Source organism: Dermacentor silvarum, chromosome 1 (assembly GCF_013339745.2).
Source record: "Dermacentor silvarum isolate Dsil-2018 chromosome 1, BIME_Dsil_1.4, whole genome shotgun sequence".
Taxonomy (NCBI): domain Eukaryota; kingdom Metazoa; phylum Arthropoda; class Arachnida; order Ixodida; family Ixodidae; genus Dermacentor; species Dermacentor silvarum.
This window is the reverse complement of record NC_051154.1, coordinates 155,434,265-155,457,991: the sequence shown is the minus strand read 5'-3', so window position 1 is coordinate 155,457,991 and position 23,727 is coordinate 155,434,265. Positions and strand designations below refer to the sequence as shown.

The window sequence follows — 23,727 nt, the reverse complement described above, 5'->3', positions numbered from 1 at the left end:
GTAACAATCGACGCACCTTTGAATACCGGAATTTGGCGAACACTACAGTAGAACGCCCGAGATCGTGCTTCGCAGCAGCCACGCTAATGCGCATGTTCGCAAAGGTAAACCCGGGAGCTAAATACTTGTCTCTTCCTCTTAGCGCTCGACCAGATGTTGGCCATGACTTGAACAGGTGCTGGTATATCTCGATGGCGAAGACCACTTAGCACGCTTGTCGGGCAGAGAGGCATGACGCATGTGACAATACGCGAATACAGCGGTACACATGTTAATGCGGATTCCTATAAACGAAACCGAGATGCGGGCGGAATGCCATAGTCGGCACAAGTCACAGCTTGCTTCGGCGTGATGTTTCGGGAAGCACGCCCTCGAACTGCCGTGGCCGGAATGTCTCCGTTAGCGCCCCGTACATCCGTGTGGCGGGCGCGAACCACTGCGGAGGACTTAGTTATTCATTAATATTGAGTAATTCCTCAATTATTTACGGGGAAGTAACTGGTAACTGTAATCAATAATATTTTCGAATGAAGTTATTGCATTTGTAATCGGTTACTTTTTTCCCCGTAACGTGTACAATAGGGTTGAAGAACGCAAAACCCGGCTAGGCTTAGTTTCAGCGTGACCACAACGACTTTCATGAGAACTACCCACTTAGAAAATATTGCATTCTAAGATCTGAATTGTGCTGCAGTAAATGTGGTAAAAGCTCTACCGAGTATACTCGGTAAAGTTTTAGTACCTGTCAGTAGACGGCCTTCGAGTGGACCAACCTCGTGCTTAAGTGTGATTGGTTGATTTATTGGTTCAGCGCTTGTGGGCCCAAGGAGACCTTGGGGCTACGAGGGGAGCCGTAGGGAAAGGCTCGTGATGGATTTTCACTACCTGAGGTCCCTTTAACTACAACGCAAAGCTAAGTGCAAAAGCGTTTTTCATTGAGACCCAATCGAAATGCAGGTGCCGCGGCCAGGAAGGCAATTCGCTACTGCGCACTCAGTGGCACAATGCCGTAGCTAGTGAACCATCACCGTCAGCAAACTGCAGCTTCTGCAGCAACACGTGTGGTGAATCTACCCCCCTAATGGTTGTCCAAAACAGGCTTCTTTTGACTCAGCACGCATGAAAAGCCTTTCAGTCTACATGAAGACAATCACGCATCACGCATCGCGAATGAAGACAATCTTTTATTTCTTCTTGGGTGAAATGAAATTTATTTTAATTCATTGGAGTGTATATTGCCTTGCGTTAGTGAAATAGAGTGCTCACGTGGTTCATATAAGTGCTCAGGCGACACTAGGGTCAGTATTAAAAAGGATATCTTGCAAGAGTGCAGTAGATGACATATCCCGGCGATCACCTCTTTATCCTAGCCACTATTATGCGAATTGCCGCATTGAATGGTGGGCGCCAAAACGGAAGGTGGTGAGGAAACGCTACCACACAGAAGCGTTTCAGTCGGCTTCAGGGAACCGACTTCCTCGGCTAGAGCTTAGCGCTAGGGTTGCTAGGGCGGCAGAACATCCACTTTGGAACCACTGCTTACGAGTACTAGCATTATAGGCAAATGATGTCAACACGCTCACAAGATATTTTCACCAAACATTAGATGTCGGAAAGCGTTCAAACTATAGCCTTACGCCAGTTACGTAGAAAATCAGAAAATGCTGTTTTAAGGACAATTTCTTTTAACTTGTATGCGTGATTATAGACAAACATAGCAGTTTTTTATTGTCTTTTTCTTCGTGTTTCCTTGTTCCCGCGCCTTTGCGCTTTCTGTATGACTTATCTGGGATAGTAAAATAAAATTAGTTTGGAGGTTGGGCCTGTCCGACTCTTTCTTTGTACTGTTGCCCCTTATTACTACGTTACAAAATTTAAATTATGGCATCACTAGCCCAGCAGTGCGCACTAAGTTAGATTTTGCCATACTAACCTTGCGTAAACAATAACTCATGAAGCACAGAAGCCGTTTTGTGTAAGACCTTCGGCGCAGTTTCTGGCACGATGCATAACATTTGCCAGTAAGATTTCATCTGCTCTTTTTTGGTGTCGTCTTACAGCAGATCGCGAGCAGCCATAGGCTTCTATTGACTGTTTGACTTGATGACAAAATGGTGGTGCAGTTATCTCAAAACAGAATTTCATAGACCCCTTATACCAACTTTGTCTCCTTGAGTACAGAAAAAAAATACCGCTGGTAATTATCCATTTAGAAGACTTCTAAATAACAGAAACTGCAGCAATTACCTTAGAAGAGTTTCTCAATAAAGTTTTGTATTCACGTAGGTCCTGATTTGTAAAAATGAATCGATTACAGATGGCGCCCTTCATCCGGTCGACCGTGACAGGCAGGGACCCGGAAACCAAGAGCTTCATGCGTTGGGGCCCAAGGGCCGGGTTTACCGATCCTTCGGTTCATCCAAATTTTCTGTTATCAGGAAGCATTGGAATAGACCCGCCGCGGCGGCTCAGTCAGCTAAGGCGTTGCGCTGCTGAGCACGAGATCGCGGGAACGAATCCCGGTCGCGGCGGCCGCATTTCGATGGAGGCGAAATGCAAAAACGCCCGTGTGCTTACGTTGTAGTGCACGTTAAAGAACCCCAGGTGGTCAAAATTAATCCGGAGCCCTCCACTACGGCGTGCCTCATAATCAGAACTGGTTTTTTCACGTAAAACCCCAGAAAGAAGAACATTGGAATAGGTGTTAGTAATCTTGGTGTAGGCTAAGCACTTTCGCATCTAGCATCAAAGCTCTTTCTACCGGGCGAAATCTCGGGAATATGGCGAAACAACAAAACGATATGCTTTTCGTTCATACCCTTAAGTACCATTACTGCTGAAAACATCAGTATTTTGTGAAATTCTCCGACCTCTAATTTGCCTACTCCTTTTTTCAACAAATTATAAAACCCGAGATTTATCAAAAGGTGCAACATCATTTTTAATGTTTTCAGCATTCCTGCAGCACTCTGTATATTGTATTGTATGCTGTTTTCAGGTGAACGAATTTGGCACTTTCAACTGCGCATTTGCTTCCGACATCACATTCACATGGCAATGTACCTTAATATCTTTCAGGAACCTAAAAATTGCTTCACAGCATCAAATCAATGCGTTCATCGCTGAAGTTATTTCGTGGCTGAAGTTAGAGAGATAATGTGAAAGGTGGTCTCATTACTCACTTGACAGCGAAGGAAGGGAGCACAGTGGCCGACGCCCTGTTCCGTGGTGTTAACTTCTGCGTGAACTCTAATTGTCAGCAAACTATAATTGTCAGGGTTTCTCTAATTTTAGGCACTAAGTAAGATGAAAATGCAAAACGCAATTACGGTCTGCATTCTGCGTATTTTTGATACAAAAGAGCTCCTGTTTCTCGTTCTTTTTCACAACACTGTCGACAGCCAGAGAAAATCATTCTGCCAACTGTTTTCTAAAGCCGGGCTCAGTTTTTCACTTAATGAAACCAGACTTCTGCTTAATAAATGACATGTAATAAATTACTTGTCACCAATTACACATTTGTAATTTTGTAAACGGTCGATAACGTATTGTGTGTGGTAATGTTCAATAGTAAATCTAGTACTTTTTTGATCAACTGATTATCACGAACGGTAATGCACCTTTGAGCACTTGAATTTCGTTGTGTTACGCAGCAGTACGATGAGCACGACCAGCAGGAAGTGAGCATAATCAGACAGGCAAGTCAGGGCAATGGTTCCTAAAGCCTTCTCCAAGCTCAAACAACAAAGCGCTGCGCTTCACACCAAGACGCGAGAATTGCGGCTTTGCGTAACCACGATCTGGTGCACAAGATTTTGAAAGATTACGACACCGTTCTTCCCTACAGTGCACTTTCAGCCGCCGAGAACGAATTTAAAGAGCCAAATGTGCTTCATTTGTATGGTGTTATAAAGTGTTATCAGGAAAGTAAGATACAAGTAATGTGTCATAATTCAGTAATTGTTGACTGCAACCAATTTAACTTTTAATACGTTCCTACTATTGTGATTTTCTTATTTTTTGTGTGATAACGACCTCTTATAAGGGGCTCTGATTTTTCAGCAAGTCACCAATCATATACTATTTATATACGAGAAGAAAAAAAAAACGAGGGACCCGATTTTTATTAGTCATAAGAAGCCAACAAACAATGACACCTAGCTGAACAAGTAACTCAGGGCGATATAAAAGAAAGACACAAGAAAGGGAGAAACAAACGCAAGCGCTACTCACAACTGTTTAATGCAATGGAAGGATTGTACATACATATATATCTTCTTGTCCCGCATGCGCAGACCAGACAATAAGAAAGGCACGTGTACATTAAAGACGGTTGCGCAAGAAGTCAAATTCGGCATCAAGTAAAGAGATAGACGGCTCCCTTACACACCGATCTCTGTTCTGTTGATAAAGGCCTCCAGTGCAAGACGAGAAGAGGCATTGCCACTCCTGCCCAAAATTGTAGTCTCATAAAATCGAGCGTCACACCCACATGCGGTAACATGGGCCACAAAATTCGCGCCCTTATCCTCCTTATCCTCCTCTTTGTTCATTTTTTGCGCATGTTCCCTTAAGCGGTTGTTCACGCAACGTTCAGTTTGGCCGATATACAACTGCCCACAAGGGTGCAAGGGGATGGCATAGACAACCCCTCTGGAGAACTTTACAAAGAGCTTCTCGTGCCTAGTACGGCAGCCCTGCCTGCTCTCACAGCAAACTCGAGAGCACAGCTTTCGAAAGCTTATTGGGCGCAGAAAAAACAAGAGGTATACCGTGACGGTTAGCAACCTTTTTAAGGTTGTGTGACACTTTGCGCACATAAGGGTATTACCTCCGGCCTCAACTTCGGTCGTTGGACCTCTGCTCTTGCCCTTCGTGCTCCAAGCTTTACTTTTTGCAACAAAGACTCGGCTAAAGCGTTGACGACTGCGAAAGGGAAACCAGCTGCCAAAAGGCGGCCTACTTTGTTTGAGAAACTAGCCCACTTTGGTGGCAGCTGGTTTCCCTTTCGCAGTCGTCAACGCTTTAGCCGAGTCTTTGTTGCAAAAAGTAAAGCTTGGAGCACGAAGGGCAAGAGCAGAGGTCCAACGACCGAAGTTGAGGCCGGAGGTAATACCTTATGTGCGCAAAGTGTCACACAACCTTAAAAAGGTTGCTAACCGTCACGGTATACCTCTTGTTTTTTCTGCGCCCAATAAGCTTTCGAAGCTGTGCTCTCGAGTTTGCTGTGAGAGCAGGCAGGGCTGCCGTACTAGGCACGAGAAGCTCTTTGTGAAGTGCTCCAGAGGGGTTGTCTATGCCATCCCCTTGCACCCTTGTGGGCAGTTGTATATCGGCCAAACTGAACGTTGCGTGAACAACCGCTTAAGGGAACATGCGCAAAAAATGAACAAAGAGGAGGATAAGGAGGATAAGGGCGCGAATTTGGTGGCCCATGTTACCGCATGTGGGTGTGACGCTCGATTTTATGAGACTACAATTTTGGGCAGGAGTGGCAATGCCTCTTCTCGTATTGCACTGGAGGCCTTCTTTATCAAGTAGAACAGAGATCGGTGTGTAAGTGAGCCGTCTATCTCTTTACTTGATGCCGAATTTGACTTCATGCGCAACCGTCTTTAATGTACACGTGCCTTTCTTATTGTCTGGTCTGCGCATGCGTGACAAGAGGATATATATGTATGTACAATCCTTCCATTGCACTAAACAGTTGTGAGTAGCGCTTGCCTTTATTTCTCCCTTTCTTGTGTCTGTCTTTTATATCGCCCTGAGTTACTTGTTCAGTTATGGAAAACCAACTAGCCCAACAATTAACTATTCTACAATGACACCTAGGACAGCATAGGGGAAATTATCTGCAGTTCTTAATTAAAAAAAGAAATGATAAATGAATTGCAATGAAAGTCAATGGAACGGTGCTGTGGTAGCTCAACTGGTAAGTGCATTGGACGCGTAATGCGAAGTGGGTTCGTATCCTACCTGTGGCCAGTAGTTTTTACATCCACCTTCATTTCCGTTTACCATTTCTTTAATTCAATTAATAACTGCAGATACTGGTTCCTATGCCGTCCTAGGTGTCATGGTTTGCTGGCTTCTTATGATACGACTAATCTACATATATATAATAGAGAGCGACTGGCCGCTCCAGGCACTTTGCATATATTCACGGACTTCTTTAACGCTCGGAAAAACGCCCTCATGTAGCACGTATTGAGAAACGGAAAGCTATATCGGGAGTTTTTCCTATTGCTCTACAATATTCTCATTGACACTTTTCATCTTATTAAAATATTTGAGAAGTTCATTAATTATTTAACTCAATTATGTAATTAGGCAGAATGCAAAAACTAATCTCAGTATTTCCAAGCGACCGCAAACAACATTACAGCGGTTCTGTGCAGCTACGTGTCATTTGCACATTTTAAAATCTTGGTGCATAATAGTTGGCACACCTTGTGTATGGGTTCGGCACCCACCGGTAACAAATTATTTTTTCGACGTCTTTCATTTTCCTCATTCCCTTTTCCTCACTATTATCTGCGTTTCCATTTCAACGGCTTCATTGACTGTTGACTTTACATGGTCATGATTAACAAAAATCAAACCCATCTGTGTCCCTTCTTCTCATATACAGGGTGTTCATTTTTAAGTTTTACGGAATTTTTAGAAATCGCCTGTGGCAGGTAGCATAATTGTTGTCATATATATATATATATATATATATATATATAGCTCAACAAAAAGAAGCACGTAGGAAAAACATAACCAGACTTTACTGACTGTTTCGGCCGGGGTCCGGCCTTCATCAAGAGTCACTCTTCATCACTCTTGATGAAGGCCGGACCCCGGCCGAAACGTCAGTAAAGTCTTGTTCTGTTTTTCCTACGTGCGTCTATTTTTTGCACTACTTCTGTGCCGGCTCCGGTTACTCTTTACTTCACTGATATATATATATATATATATATATATATATATATATATACCAGAAAAAAGCGATTCTGGGTCCGGGTAAATATTCGCAGTGAAGTAGACGCGCGTATGAAGTGGTTTATTGACGTTTCGGCCGGGGTCCGGACCTTTTGAACCCCGGCCGAACTCCGGACCCCAGCCACAACGCCAATAAACCGCTTCATACGCGCCTCTACTTCTCTGTATATATATATATATATATATATATACAGATAATGTTCGTCAGTGCAAGCCGCCTGATTGGTATATACAATTGTTACAACTTCTGATGATGCCACCATCGAACGCTGCAACCGAAACTGTATTTTATTGCAATGACAGTAAGAGGTCAAAGGTACAGATGGTCCGGGATATACAACATCACATAGATTCGGAAAGTGAACACAGGCCCTATTCCATACTACACACTGAGTCACAGGACTGCAACTTACACGAGATTGCAACATGGTCCGAGATGTACAGGACCGCAAATACTACAGTGATGACCTATTATGCGGAGGTGTGTCGCTGTTATGTTCGGGGTTTCCGTAGTAAAGAAAGGTGTTTCTAATTGCTAATTGTCCTCAAATGAGTGCACATATAGCGATAGTTCCCATTTCTTTAATTTTTTATTCATTCTCAAGAACATCTAATACACACACCTGTTGCGTAACAGAATTCCGAGACACGAACGTTTAGGCACCTCTTGCACTAAAGTATATATGACGAGGTACTGCGATGTACTAATAAATTACTGGATTTGATGAAGGGGCTATGAGCGTTGAAAGGCATTTTAGGCCTTCGCCTTGTAGAGGTCCGGGTTCCAGCGGTGAACTTTCCGCACTGTAAAGTAAACAAAACCAACAAATTTCACAAACACACTTAATTTTTTTTATTCTGGATATACAACTAGAACTATATGCAGACAGTGAAATCTCTCACCGGCATCGACATGATTGTCCAGTAAATGAAAAAAAGGCTTCTTTGAGCGCCAATTTCAAAAGAAAGACAGCGATAAGACGAGTGCTTTGCGCAATATTTACAGTTGCACTTTCCCACTTAGTATGTTCATAGTGCGCCCATGCACTGTTACGGGGTGTTTGCTTTGCCATTTGTTCCTCTTCCTCGTATTTTATAATGATGTCGGCCCTGCAAAAACAACACGCCGTAACACAATGTCGCGCTTATCGCAAACTAAGGCTTACTCCATGAAGCATTTCACTGTTCGGAAGATAGGCCGCATCCGAACGGGGTCAATATTTGCATTTTCTTATCTAATGCCCCGGTGATATAATTGAATAATATGTAATCGAGTGGCTTGCTACCACAAAGAGGTGAGCACAAGAAGGTGGCGGATGGAAACAGCGCCTTTATACCGTAACGGGAGGCACCACTCATTCGCCATGGCAAGATACTGGTGTTTCAAAGTAGAAAAGATATGCGACATTATATTTTCTTTCTACTGACGCATGTTTTTCTTTTTTATTTCAGAGGGTAAAGAATGATGATAGACACAGCTCACTGAACTGGGTAATGTTGCCAAAGCACTTTGTAATGACTGACTTGACCTAGAAACCTAAGTCCCATCGAACAGCCATAGATCGCTACTACATGTTTTGTTCATGCATTTCGTACTGCTGAGCAAACGAAGGCAACTCTAATAATATTTTATGCATTTTTCATTTCGCGCTGCCACATAAAACTTATGAAAGTTTTATGGTGGATGCTGGATTTGCGAACATATACAATGAAGCCAAGACACCGTTTTCTTCGTGGAAGTCACACCCATCCTTTGGCATAAGAGCTAAGTATGGTCGCAAATGCAGGCTTCAATAATGTATTTTACTTTGTGTAGAAAACAGTACACTTATGCGTGTTCCCATCTGAAATGAATTGACCATGGCGAGTGTTGCTTCAATTCGTAAGATGCATATTTATGCGCTATGACGAGTTACAGTCTTCGTGTCGATACCGCCCACATAGAAAGCGTCATTTCAAGGTATATACGGGCAGTTGGGGGTTACGCTGCTACGGTACTGCTTTTTTTTAAGACAAGATGTTCTTCAGAAACTTCAGATTGATTTGGGGCTCATGGGATCTGCTTACCTAGCCAATAGAGTCACCTCAAATTAGACTAGGCCTTCTAGCAAACGTAGAACAACGCAAAAGGGGCAAAATTAATCTTTGAACGAAATATACGCACTATAGGTTAGCGCATAGCTAGGTGCGGAGCCTATGTACGGAGAAGTAATAATGTGTTACTACAGTAAAAAGGTCGAAATTAAACCAAGATGCGCTCCTCCAAACTGTCATCGTAGCATGGCTTTACTCAACGAGAAAGATAAGTAGATCGCGGGTGTAGTGCAGTCTAAAAATGTGGGCCTATCGCGAAGGTAGTGCAGTTTAAACTACAAACCACATATTACACTAATGCGCCCAAGAAGACTTTGTGTTTCTTCGATGTGAAGTAAATGAGAGTGAAGTAAATGGTCTGGTACCTATGTAGACAGTGCGGAAAAGGTTCACATTCACAGAGTAGGTGCATTGTTACTTAGGCTGGCGCAACGTTAGCCTAGCTTGGCGGCAATGAGAACTAAAAGGTATCGAAAAAAATGCATAAAGCACACAAAACACTTGACATTTAGCGTACATTTCTTTTTTTAAAGAACGTTTATGGTCGCTGGTTGCATCTTCATTCCAAACATACAAATATGAAAAAAATAAATCAAAGCAACAGGAAATCCGACTAATCGCTGGTGGATAAAATCAGGGGAACCACTTGTATTATTATTATTATTATTATTATTATTATTATTATTATTATTATTATTATTATTATTATTATTATTATTATTATTATTATTATTATTATTATTATTATTATTATTATTATTATTATTATTATTATTATTATTATACTTTTACGCCCAGGAAGTACCTTGTGGCCTCTGAGGGCGTGTGATCACCGACGAGTTTATTTGCGGTGTTCCAGTGAAGCTGTATTCTAGACAGAACTTTCAGCACCACGAGCTTCTCTAAATTACAGTCCTGCTCGCATTAGGCCACCGTAGTAAATAATTGAACCCGTGACTTTGCATTCAACTTTCGAGCCCTGCAATGAAGTTGCATTTCAGAACGGCAGTGAAGATATCAGAGCAATCGTGTAGCGATTTGTTAGGGGAGAGGCTAGAAAAAGTAGTACCCTGTGCAATAGAAACTGTGACAAAGAGCATCGATAAACAAGTGACTTATACACGATTATATATAAAATTCACGTTGAAGGCTCTTGTTGAGGGGACTAACGTTAAGGCAACCGGCGTTACCGATACACGCTCGTTGCGTTACTTTATGCAAGTCAGAGGGCGCTGCACATACAAGAGCCTTTTTTTCCCCAAAACTTGATACCAGGGCACGTATTCTCAACACATGCCATACATAAGAGCCGACCGCGAATGGCATTGTACAGCAATCATCTCGTTTACATGGTGTGATACCATTAACGCCAAACTCTAGAAAGTAGACCAGCGAGGAAACATTCTTACACAAGAGAGCATCGGTTAATATGAAGCGAAGTTACTTCCAAGTAGGCTAGAATATTTGGCGGCGTATTAAAAGACCATTTTTCGGCTGCTATGGGACCCACTCTGTTAATTTAAAACGATTAGTTCAGACTTGAAAGAATCATAATACCATGTACTAGGATGACACGAAGATGAAAACCAAGTTAGTCATCAATGACAAAATTCTTAATGCCAGCCGCAGAATAGACAGGGGTGCATTTCGTAAACACTCCTATATGGAGCTCCGATTTTCTTCTATTATGAACTACTCCAAGTGTTAAAACTTGATTATCAGGCATTATATGGGTCACCCCTGAAACGAAAGCTGTAGCTTCGAGACGTTAATACCCACCATTCAATTGCTCTCTGCATTATCCTTTCTGTACAGAGGCCTCAAGGAGAACAAATGACGGCTTGGCGTCCAAGAAGGGCATACGGAAACATATCTGTTATTTTCCCTGCCTGTAACCATTAGCTATTGTTACTCTTCTTTTTTTACAGATTTCTGACATCGTGTCATCACCCTCTGCCAGCTGAGAATGCACCAAGTGCACTGCTGCAGTAGTTTATTTCGAGGAGATTATTTCGTCGCACATGAGGTGTAGTCACGAGATATGTGCATTCATCTGCGCATGAGGGAAGCGACAAACGTTGCCAGTATTTCTGAAAGAATACAAATAAAAAATTATGCTTGCCCAAGTCACTGCTGTCTATCATTCTATTCATTGCCTTCCTTTATAAGGGGGGATCCAAAAATAACCGGACTCGTACTCCTGCGCATCCTGTACTTGAAGTACGAGGTTGCGCCGCTAGGGCGCCGTGGCGGGGCCGCTGCTAGAAAAATGCTAGGTAAAAAACATGTATAACATACCTGATTAAATCAAGCAGGCTAGGTGAATATTTGCCACCGCCCCGTTTCAAACGGGATGAAATTAAATCATTATCATCATCATCATCCTGAGTCAGTATGCCAAGTGGCGTCAACCAACAGTGACGCGTGTGCTTTCCCTGGCAGTTCTGCGTGTGTAGCGTGTGTATTTGTAGTGCACTCGCAATACGTAGAAATGGCAGATTCTCCCGAACAACGTGCAGCTGTGAAGTTTCGTGTTTTACTCGGCAAGAACGCAGCAGAAACTGCTGTGATGAAGCAAACAGCTTACGAAGAACATGTTCTCAGTAAAACACAAGTGTACGAATGGTTTGCTCGGTTAAAAAGGGGGAGGGGGAAGTGACCATTGAGAATCTGCCTGGTTATGGTCGTATTTCAAGTGCGCGAACCGAGGACAAGGTCGCTGAAAATACGTGATCTCATCAAGGAAGATCGACGCAGCACAGTCGACCAACTCGAACACTTAACCGGGTTATCCTGAAACTCCATTCAGTGCATCTTGCACGACGATTTGGGAATGCGACGAGTGGCTGCTAAGTTTGTTGAAGAGCAAAGACATCGTCGCGTGGAAACCTGTCGTGCAATGAAGGACGCAGTCATAGATGATCCAGCGTTTTTCACCAAGATCATCACAGGCGACGAGTCATGGTTCTATGGGTACGATCCCGATATTAAACAGATATGTCAATAGAAGTCACCTGGCTCTCCTCGTCCAAAAAAAAAGCTCGTTAGGGTAACTCGAAGGTGAAGGCGATGCTGATCTGTCTTTTTTTCTTCTTCTTTTTTACATCGAAGGGATCGTACAGTCGGAATTCATCCCTCAAAACCAGACAGTCAACCAACAATTCTATTTGGAGGTGTTGATACAGCTGCGCGGAAGTGTGACGTGAGAACGTCGGGCCTTGTGGAATTCCGGCGAGTGGTTCCTTAATCATGACAATGCTCTCGTGCACAGGGCTCTCAGTGTTCGCCAATTTTTGGCTTCAACGCGGGCGACTACCTTGACCCACGCATCCTATTCACAGATTTGGCTTCCTCGGACCTCTTCCTGTTCCGTCGGACGAAAAGGGACTTGAAAGACAAGCACTTTGTCGGTGTCGACGAAGTGAAACACAATGTCACGACGGCACTAGCAGGTATAAAGGCGCCAAAATTTGCAAAGTGCTTCCAAAAATGGAATAAATGCTTGGACAAGTGCATTAATACTAATTGAGAGTGCTTTGAGGGTGAATAACGTTGTATTTGAAAAAAGGTTGTATTCAATTAAACAAAAATAAAGCAGCATTCTGGCAGTACACCGAGTTTGCAAACTGCTAGAGAAGGTGTATTATGCTGTTTTACCAGAATCTAACCAATTTGTTTTGAAAATGTTTTTGATCAAGCTTGTCTAGCTTTGTTTAGCGTAAAATATACAATCATGCCACAAACACTGCTATACTGTTTTCTGAAACTGCATTCGATGGGAGCGTGAACAGATGTTCCTTATGAGACGTCAGCGGTGCTTGCGACAGGGGCATAATTCATTTGCGCTATGAACAGCAGCGGTAGGAACACACATGCAGTACGCTAACCAAACCGAGCCGCCACCACGCTTAGCGATTGCGCGACGCTGTGCTGAAAACTGCTGCGCGGCAATCAACGGCTCACGATGCTGAGGCACGGATAGCTTCTATATAATTTCATCTTGCTGTGCTGTCTTGCTGCCACAGAGTTGGTACACCCGGACGTGCAGCGGGACTGCAATCCACCGGGGGGCTGCGTAAGTAGTCTAGATTCTCATGTTCCGAAGACACATGTTAATTCTCATTGATCGGCCAAGGTTCGGATAGGTTAAATACAAGAAATTAAAGGAGTGTGCTTGAGTGAAAAAGGTGAAGCACAAATTGAATATAAGTAGGTAAGGGTGAAGAAAAAAAGAGTTTTGAGAGCATAGATTATTAAGAGAAAAGAAAAAAGTAATACGCGAAATGTAAAGAAAAAAAAAAGACAAATCAAATGTTACGTACCAAACATGAAATTACGCTCTCAGTACAGTAATGCAGCTGAACGGAAACTCAGCGAAAATCATTACTTGTTCAGAAGACAACCACGCCGCTGTTGTAAATAGTCGGCGCACCCAAGTATGGCAGAAATATAATGGTTAAGCCAAGTTCAAGACGACGAAGTGGCACTTTGAGTGTGCCTTTATCGTAGACTGAAAAATTGTTCACACACAAAAAAGAGTTAGTAAATGGCTGTGGTTTCATGTTCACTACAAAAATAACATATTGGAGAGTGCTCATGAGTAACGCTTTGTAATAAATCGCTAAAGTCGTAATTCGAGCGAGTAGACTAGTCACTTGAGTTCAAACATCCCCGTTCAATTGAGTTTACTGCTGCAGGGTTCATATGGGCTGATAATCCTGAGAGTTTATTAATGACTGGACAGAAAACTTAGCCAGCATAGATAACCTCTGAATTGAAAGCTTATGAAAGGAGAAATAGAATAACCGGGGCACTCATTGCTGTCTTCGCCAATGAACCTACTCTATGTCCAGGAACCCAAAACCATCTTTGACGCAAGTCTGCAAGGGATAAGTGCGTTTTCTTCTTGTTAATTCGTCATTCTTTCTCTCTGGAAGATGTCCACATGTATTTTACTCCTTTGTGTTGTATTTCTCTGCGTTCCACATTGCATAAACGTCATATCTTTATATATGTACTGGAACGTCTGGTTACTATAACATTTTGTAAACACTAATATACGCTTTTAAGTAGACACAACCTAGGTGTTCCCTAGAATAACCAAACGTGAACACAACCCTAGACACACAACAAAGTATTTGGTATTCTACATCTGTGGTAGCGCTAATATGTGATTTTATCGGACTGTTTCGTCCCCACAAAAGCAATGTACAACATGGCAGCGGTACCGAAGAGAATGGTAGCATGGGGGATGGTTGTGAGATCAAAGTAAGTGGTTGATCGATCATTGATCCTCTATTCATAGGGTGCTATCGGATATTCTGGACAAACCGGTGGCTGTTTTTAGCCATTTCGCCAATACACTGCATGCAACGCGTACGCATGTTAACGACCGACCCCTCGTGTTCGGGTGCTAGCTAATAAATTCCTGACGCGGTACTGCCTTGCAGTACCACCTTGTTACTGCACGCTTCTTTTGCGACATATTGAAAGCGTGATAATACGCATAATACTCAAGGGCGAACGAAAACACGAGAAAAAGCATCGAAAACAAAGAACACGTGGAAATCGCTTCCTCACCCTTATTCGCCTGAGTGTCCGTAACGTTACAGCGTTTTTTAAAATCTTCCCTGGAATACATTCATCAACCATACTTTGTTGAAACGTTTGCATAACAGTGGTGAGATGGGAAATGACGACGACGTTGCTTACGTGCATGGTGTCCTTATTACATAAATTTCTTTCTTTCTTTCTCTAAATTTCATCAGCCTTATTGGCCCAAATACATCTAGCACACACTTTCCCGCTATTTTTCGTGAAGTTCATAATGACTATTTCGCTACGTTTTATGCCTGTCATGTGGTTTTGGTGCCATAGCTTGCCGCCTAAAATAAAAAAAAAGTTTTGGGAAAGAATAATGAGGCTGTGATTTATGACACAGAAACAAATCCAATAAATATAGAAATTGCTACAATGACCATTTAACTGAAATACCTAACTGACGAAATTCCTTATAATGGGGCTTGAGGAACTGGAGCCTCTAACTGCACATGGAAGTTATCTGACGGTTTGTGGATATTGTGCATAAAGCAACATAATAATTGCCGGGTAATTATTGATGCTATGAAATTCCTTCGCAGCACAGTCTTGGATGTAAGGGTTGGTATAAAGAACTTACGTTGACGCGCGTATTTGGCATGCGAGAAAATACATGTGTAAAACGGGGGAGAGGGCCGGGGGGGGGGGGGGTTAGTTGCCGCCGGACCGATTAAGTTGTAATGATGTTTTGTTACTTGAACATATTTAAATAACACATGCAATGCTGTTTGCATAACTTATGGAGAATTTTTTCAGTGGTAGAATTAGTTACGCTGATCAGAGTGAACTACGAGACCGTGGAATTAAACCCAATACATACCTAAGAGTGTTGCTCAAGCTTTCTTCTACTTGGCACCTTAATGAAGATTACAAAAATTACCTTCATAATCAACACATGCTTCATATGGCTATTCGATCGCATTTAGCTTAAAAAGACGCTTTATTTCAGGCAGCTCTGGTGCGGGTGTTCAGATACAAGCATAAAAAAATATGGTCACATTACACAAACATCAAACCTATTTGACCAATATTTCTTGCTTTGAAATAAAAATGAATAAATTCTCTAGTTAGATTAGCCGAAACCTCGGCTTGATTATGAGGCAGGCTGTAGAGGGGGACTCTAGAATAATTTTTACCTTCTGGGGCGCTTTAACGCGTGCGCCTAAATCTAAGTACACGAGAGATTTAAGTTTCACCCCCATCAAAATGCGGTCGCCGTGGGCGAGATCGAACCCGCACCCTCGAGCTCAGCCTGTTGCATTTAAGAGAGGGAGCTGCATTTTATTGACTTCTGGATGCATATTTTTGATAGGACCTAAACATTTTGCTGAACATTGGCGAAAACAGTAAGCTTAAAAAATAATTTAGAAACTTCAGAATTCCAAAACTGTCCCACCAAATACAGGTGTTGCCATAATGTATAAACTGTGTCTGTTAGATCCTTAGCAAACAAGAAAGCTACTCACTCGAGAGGTTGCATAAAATCATTGTTTTGTTTATGCGACAGTAGGAAAGTCTTACTCCGAAGTTTGTTATATATTTCAGAGCGATGTATAAAAATCTCTTTTATGTGCTCTAGATGCCTAACAGATGCAACTTACCTATGTAAATTGTGATATCGTTTTCACTGCTTAGTGACATAAGCTTGAAGCATTAGTTTTGGTGTGTCTGATTATAAAAAAAAATTTGTAACCAAATTGCTTGCGTGAATCACAATTCTGCTTGAAGGAGTCCGTAGAATTGAACGTTTATTTTTAAGGTGAAAGAAACCTCTTCAAACTTAGTTCAGTGGGTGCTGAAAAACACAATTTCTTCATTGCAAGAACCAAGTTCTCCAGGTAAAGTTTCCTCTTGATAAGAAGTATACTTCTACATTAACTTGGTGTGCCCGTGTCACCATAATGCTGGCTATATGCGTTGGCTATACATTTTCATTTTCGTTGTTGACAGTCAAGCACACAACTGGTATCGCAAAACTTTTTGTTTTCCTAGAGCTAGTGATATTCTTCTGTCGCCGCTTTACCCTATGGTTTGACTAAACACGGCATCAGTCAACTACTGAACTTGTGCCATGCTGGAGCAGCAATATCCCGATAATCTCTGCCACAATAAGTTGTGCCGTTTCACTCTCCTTACTCCTTTCGTGAAGTGAGAACCACTTCCATCCGCCGCATGCGCTGAAAAGCTCACGAATTAAAGTTTTTCATTCATTCATGCATTCATTCATTCATTCATTCATTCATTCATTCATTATACTCCTTTCGTTGACCTAAAGTTTTCGTCAGGTTTGTCCACACTGGCTGTACCTCTACATTTGAAAGAGTTCGTAGTAAAACGAAACTCTCAACAGAACGTTTCACCCTAAAGCGCGAACAAGTTCGAGATAACATATTAATCGGTGTTTCTCTTAAAACTACGAGGAGATAAACTCCCGTACCATGTTGTACCACGCAGGATCATACTACAGACCTTAGACATAGGTCAACATTACCTTGTGTAAGCAAACAATAGTATCTGTGTGTATTTTTCTTCTTCTGAGGCCTATACTCTGTGTACGCATCTACTACTGTATGGACCACAGACATGCGTAGAATGTACCATCGAGGACTTACGTGTATCATCTGCGCGCTGCCTTATATGATGCTGCCTTAGGGTGCTTTCATGGACATTTATTTATTTATTTATTTATTTATTTATTTATTTATTTATTTATTTATTTATTTATTTATTTATTTATTTATTTATTTATTTATTTATTCACCCTCAAGCGTAGAAAGCTTTACGCCGGCGTGTGGAGTATACAAAACTAACAACCAACAATGTTGTTCAATGACATGCTGCCCTCCCGTGCACTTCGATTTCTACATTGCCAATCCCTCTTTGTCTGCCTGGCGATTGCCAGGCTCACACCACGTTAAAGCCCTTTCTCTGAAGGGCTGCTCACATTGCAGAGTGATACCACACTCAACTCGTAATCTTTCCTCAGCCCTGCCACAGTAGAAAGATAACCTCAACTGCGTAACTATGCCGAAGGAACGATGCTGTGCGCAAACCAGAAATGACTGTACGCACGATGTTTCAATGCCGAGAACCGCCACAGAAAACAGCTCCCTAAATGGCGAATCGGCATATTCCTCTCGTCGGTGATTGGATATTTTACAATAAAATTATTTAGCAGTAAATAACAATGCGTCATTACTGATTGGTCTGCGGCCGCTAAAGCGGCATCAACCTAAGCCGTGCGTGCAGCATTACATGTTTGTTCGACAGTCCAACGCACGTGACGCGGTTTATACAGAGACACGTATCCACTAATACTTGTTACTTGTTTTTTTTTTTTTTTTTTTGTTGTTCTGATCTTTCAAAATTCAGAATGGGAAATAGCCCAACGTTTCCTCAGGTTACATAGGAGCGAAAGCACAACAGTGTTGCGTTGTTATGACGGAAAACAGACTTTTGTGCGCATTCCCCTGTTTACCGCGTAATTTTTATCACCGCTTCCATAGCGTCTGGTGCATACAACGTGCGGGGTCATTCGGTGCTCCAGCCTCATATATAGCATCCTATGACCTAACAGCGGTATCTGAGGGGTGACGCTATTACGTACGCTAAAGCATTTTCGCTTTTTGCAAACAATAAATCACTCCGGAGTTGAACGCTATCATCGCACCTAATAAATATTCAAATAGTTACGAATGCCAGCGATGGCTTTACGCCTCTACCTCTAATAAGCCAGCACACGTCATAAAAATTGCACGAGGAAGTCGTAGATGCCGTGAAGCGAAACTGCTGCCGTTCACTGCTCGCACATTCAACACAAGGGTAGATGCCACCGTGAAGAATCTACATCAGTTTCTTATCTCTTCGTCTATTTATCACTAGTAAACATATTCATCACTGTGGGACCATACGTTGCAGCAAAGAGTCAAGAGAGAGAGAGACACACACACAGTCTGAGAGCAAACAATCCTATTTTGAGAATTCGCCGCTAGCAATAAAAGAAGCTAACAAACTGGACTAAGATGAATCTTCCTTCAAAATGAAAAGAAAGAAGTAACGAACTTCTAAGGGAGTGAACATACGGCAAGGAAATGAATCAGGACCTGGTTTATGTGGAACGGCTATAGTGAACTTACGGGTAGCGCTCCCACTATTCATCGTAACACCCTCTGCCATCCTGCCATAACATGAGTGCTGTGAGTCCTACCTGCTTGGAATGCCTCGCTCACCATCAGACTATCTGTGGACTGGTTCTCGAAAAGATCAAAGGCCTCGTCGACGCTACCTTTTAAGAAACGACCACTAACACGGCATCCTAATAATTTTTACCTTCCTTCGTTATATGAGCATTTTTTAATTTCTATTGCCTGCATCTACCCACACCACATCATTTAAGAACAACCATTTGGGAAGTATGGCTGCGCATAAAGTCTTAATTTTTCTACGCTCACAGCTCTTTCTTCCCTTCAACTTCCTCAATGCCTTGATGACTTATAAGTGAAAGCTTTATGTCGGGGTGAACCACGATTTCCCTGTTATATGTAAAATGCGGAAACGTTTTTGTGGGATACCTGTTGGATGGATTCGAATGAAATTTGTAGCATTTGAGAGAAAAAAAAAACATAGGTTGTAGTGACCCTAGTAAGCTGAATATTTATTTGAGGCTCGGTTATTTTTAATGAAGATCTCAAAAATTGCTAAATTAACAAAATTGAAGCACAATATTTACAAATCCGTAGCTATGCACCAAAAAACAGATATCGCAGTTGTGTGAATTCCGTCTGTTAGATTATCTAACACGATAGATGCCACGTACATTTACAACTTACGTATAATTGTCAGAATGTTTACAAAGATTTTGCAAAAGTACTAGTAACAAATGAGTGGTACATTTCAGAGTGGTGAATAATATACCTTCTTTCTCCGCTTTAGATGTGCTATTTGCAGATTACAGAACTAAGATATCATTTTTATTTGCTGAGTTACTCAGTTGTAAACTTGACAGTCTAGTTTTCTAAATTTTACAGTTTTCAACAATCTTCATTAAAAATACTTGGCAGCCTAAATGAAAAACCCGTTTGTTGGAGTCCCTATACTTTACGCTATTCATATAAAGGCAACAAACCTCATCAAAGTCGAGGCAGTGGTTATCGAGAAAAACCGTTTCACCGTTCCCACGTATTTAGGTAGGAGCCCGCGAGCTAAAGCCTCCTCTAAAGTGGCTGAAACAGGACTAAATGAAGCCTCTTACGCCGGCCGTGGTAGGCATCCACCAACGTTGGCTCGTCGATGGGGAGGGCGCTGCGGTCGACGAAGACCACGTACTGCACGTTGCTGCCTTCGGCGATCGAGAGGGCCTTGGGCGCCCCCCGGTATACCAGTGGTGGGGCCTGCCATTGTGAAGGCTCGAGGGTTGTCTCCTGCTGCCCGGAACCCGGTTCTGGGTTCAGCGTGCGGATTATGTAGATGGGGCCCGGCCTAACACGTGCCGCCCTGCCTGCTAGCGGGCTGCGGCTGAACCATCCACGTTCGGCCGAGTACCGCGGCGGAAGCCGCGGGCGCGGCACGTCGCGCTCGAAGTGGTAGGGCAAATCGCGCTCCAGGCGCATGGCTTCGCTCCTGTCATAATTCTTCTCGTCATCCAGGTACGCGGCCAGCGCCGTTCCGGCGGCGAGAAGGGTGATCACTGTGCGAAACTGCGGGAAAAGAAACAAGGGGGGGTGGGGGGAGAAAGGCCGAAGATTCATCGCTTTCACTGCAAAAGGGATAACGTAGTGAGATGAGTCACTGAAATATATTTTTTGTTATTTTAGTGGGTTGTCCAAAGTGCGAAAAATGGCAGTTGTCACTGAAGGAAGACAAGGTCTTCCGGAGCGCATTAATGTACCGTGTGGTTTGTTGCTCCATGTTTTTCCATGTATTTTATTTGGCAGGGAAGAGAGGCTCTCCCTGGAGACATGTATTTTTTATTCGTTGTCAACAACTGTTGAGTCTCCTCAACTTTCCCTACACCCCCTTACTCTGCTATAGTACTATCTTACTCCTGTATAGAACTCTTTACTCAACGTTTACTTATTTTTTCTTCACTTTCTTTCTCAGTAGACTGCACTTACCCTCGGGATCCTTCCACATTTCTAGGCTGCACGATTTCCGGGATCACTTCCGGATCAGTACAGCCGCCCTTCTGGTTGTGGTTTTATTCGCACACAGTTTGTACGAGCACATCCGGGTTTCGTTTTGGCAGTTCGTGGCTAATTACGCATTATTAGTGCTGCGTACTTAGTTCTTTTTTTTGTTCCCAACTTCATTTTGATGCCTTTTTCTTTGTCCTAAGTGCAATGAAAGCCTGAAAGTGTCGAATTTACGAGATGAAAGTTTGTTGGATACTACGATCTCATGAACCCTAAATCGATCAGAACTCGCCAAAAAAGGCGTTGTCTAAAAACAAAGTTCTTATTGCAACCTTATGAATTAACTAGAAAAGTGCATGATGTGATGTCTTGTATCAGAACACCATACTATGCTTAAGTGAATTAGCACGATTATCGTAATTTTTTTGTGTACCCAACAATGCAGGCCCTCGAGCTAGTGTACACATTTGAAGATATTTCGCTTTACACAGGTACTGCAGTGGGAAAACAAAATGCCTATAATCAGTACGCTACCTGTCGCATTATCTGCATAAATGTTTTTTACTTACGATGGAGTGATTGCTGTGGTTGAAACTTCTGTCACAAGCCGACCTCGAAAAGTTACTTGCACTGTTTGCGATATATATTGTATCACCGCGAGTCAGGCAGTGAAATATCAAGCCCAGGAATACGTGAAATCAGCAACGAGAATCTCTGCTAGTCGTAGCTTGCAAATTGGTTCTTTGTTAAAGAGAAGACGCTCTTTTTTGCGAAATAGTGAGTTCGCCATCATCTAAATGGGATTGGCATTGAATGCAGTTTATGTAAGCTGAAGCTATTTGCAAGATAATTGCGTGCAGGATTCAACTGAAGCAGAATCGTGCAAGCTGTAATTTAGGCGTTACTTTAATTTAGGCGTCATTATCTAAATGACTAAGAATTTGATTCATTTTTTAGTAAAAGCATAGTTCTTCAAGAAGTACGACATCAAATAAATTTTTGAATTATGGAATTGAGTTCAGTTGCCTTATGTACAAGCAGTAGTGCAGTACAATCGCAAAGGTATACGGTTCACGTAATTTGCCTACGAGAGCGGTGTACCATGTTTTAGTTAAAATTCATAGCACGAGAAAAAAAAGAGAAAAAAAAACCGCTTAAAAAAGTCATAACAGCATTTATCCTGCATTTTTTGTGGCATACTTATATAATGTGGCGCTCCTAATTTTAATGCATTTTTGCCAACATTTTGGATTTACTAGCCTCATCAGTTGTACTTTTTTTGTCAGGTTCCAATTTTGTTCACCGACTGAACCTGCATAGTATCTTGTGTCCTCATGAAAATTTCGAATCAAAAAGTGACAGAATACCTGATGGAGAAACACGCGAATTGAGTCGGGAGTGTTCAGTTTCTAAATATGTATGATACGAGGTGTTGTAGCCGCCGAGGCAGTTATATTCAATAATTAGCTGACTATGCGCCTTGGGATGCACATCGGGACCGCAATGAGGGCATCAATAGGACTTCGCAGACTTTTGTTGCTAATACACATGAAGAATATCAAATAATAAGTTCACACAACAAAATTACTCATTCAGAAATAAAAGTTGCTTGCTTATCGCTGTGTCGTGCAAACATAATTTATAGGGAAATTAAAGCTGAATGTTTTAGCAGAGCTTGACGGCTAGATTATACATTTGCAATACCAAAGGCGTTAGTCTAACGGGCAACGAAAGCTCGGTTAGGCAAATGACTCCAAAGCTAAATGTGTTTGGCCGACGGTGCGCTAATACTGCAACACCAGTTCCCACTGATATCATGGATTTCGAGGGCACCTAATTGGGGCTTGTTAAAAGATCATTGCTAAATGTTACGTGACAGCCGTTGCCGTAGTAGCTCAATTGTTAGACTACCGAGCGCCTCGTGTGGATGTTGTGGGTTTAGATTTCCTCCTAACGGAACGCAAGAAAGTAAAAATCCTGCTAGCTGCAGCACTGGAATGCGTCATGATCAAAAGAACATTTCCAGTACTGATAACTTTTTAGGTACCACTTAAGATACCTAGCCACTGCTTCCTGTCTTTCGATTCCGTCGCTAGTCCTAGCAAATTACGCTAATGTTCTACAGTATATGACCAACGAGACCAAAGGGTCAATACGGAAAAGGATGATTACTGCTGAGAATGTTAGGGAAGAGCACGAAGACATGTAGATTGAGTGTGCAAGGAACCTACAGACGCCGAGGTGTACAGCATGTCTGCGTGCTACGACCCTTTCTTGCTACCCTATAGCTTCGAAATAAGTGCTCAATATTTAATTCTGTGCAAGCAACGCGGTCCTCTGCCCAGTGAATGCATTGGAAGCTAGCGAGGAAACCGTGTTTCCTAATTTTAGTAGCTTTCGTGAACATACGCTAGCTTGCTTGGAATCGTATAATATGGCGAAACACTTATCACTAGAAGCTAGCGAATACCGAAATCAGAGACACTGTCCACACGTTCTGGACTTACCATTGCTCTTGGCGTCTCGGCCGACCCGTCTGCGGGGCACTGCTTTCTCCAAATCTATCCAGCCTCAGAGCCGGCGTCCATGCAACTGAGGACCTGTAGCTCAGGCAGCCAGAATGCCCCGATTCTCCACCGTGGCTGCCGTGCCTGGGAGCTCGCCCGAGAGATTTGCGAGGCCGTCGGCACGGCACGCACACACGTACAGGTGTCAAGAAGAGGACGCCACTCGTGGTCACACCTGTGAACGTGCACTCTAATCGAACAATTGTCGCTCAACCGTAGCATGTCTTTTGTAGCCGGTACAAGGACCTAAATGTTCACGCAACCGTGACCAGAGCAACGGGACGAGAGACGCGACGCACTTGTAACAATGGTGGCTCCGCGTAAACGTGAGCCTCACGCCAGAAGAGGAGCCA

At 42.7% G+C, this 23,727-nt stretch overlaps 1 protein-coding gene across 1 annotated transcript; it reads right to left on the bottom strand.

Moving 5' to 3' along the window:
• Positions 1 to 7,578: 7,578 nt before the first annotated feature.
• LOC119431182 (uncharacterized) lies at positions 7,579 to 23,059 on the bottom strand. Its single transcript, XM_037698685.2, has 3 exons — positions 23,039 to 23,059; positions 19,928 to 20,372; positions 7,579 to 7,788 (listed from the first exon to the last, which is right to left on the bottom strand). Exons 1-3 carry the CDS (start codon positions 23,057 to 23,059, stop codon positions 7,739 to 7,741), a joined length of 516 nt encoding a protein of 171 aa, XP_037554613.1. The 3' UTR covers positions 7,579 to 7,738.
• Positions 23,060 to 23,727: the final 668 nt, after the last annotated feature.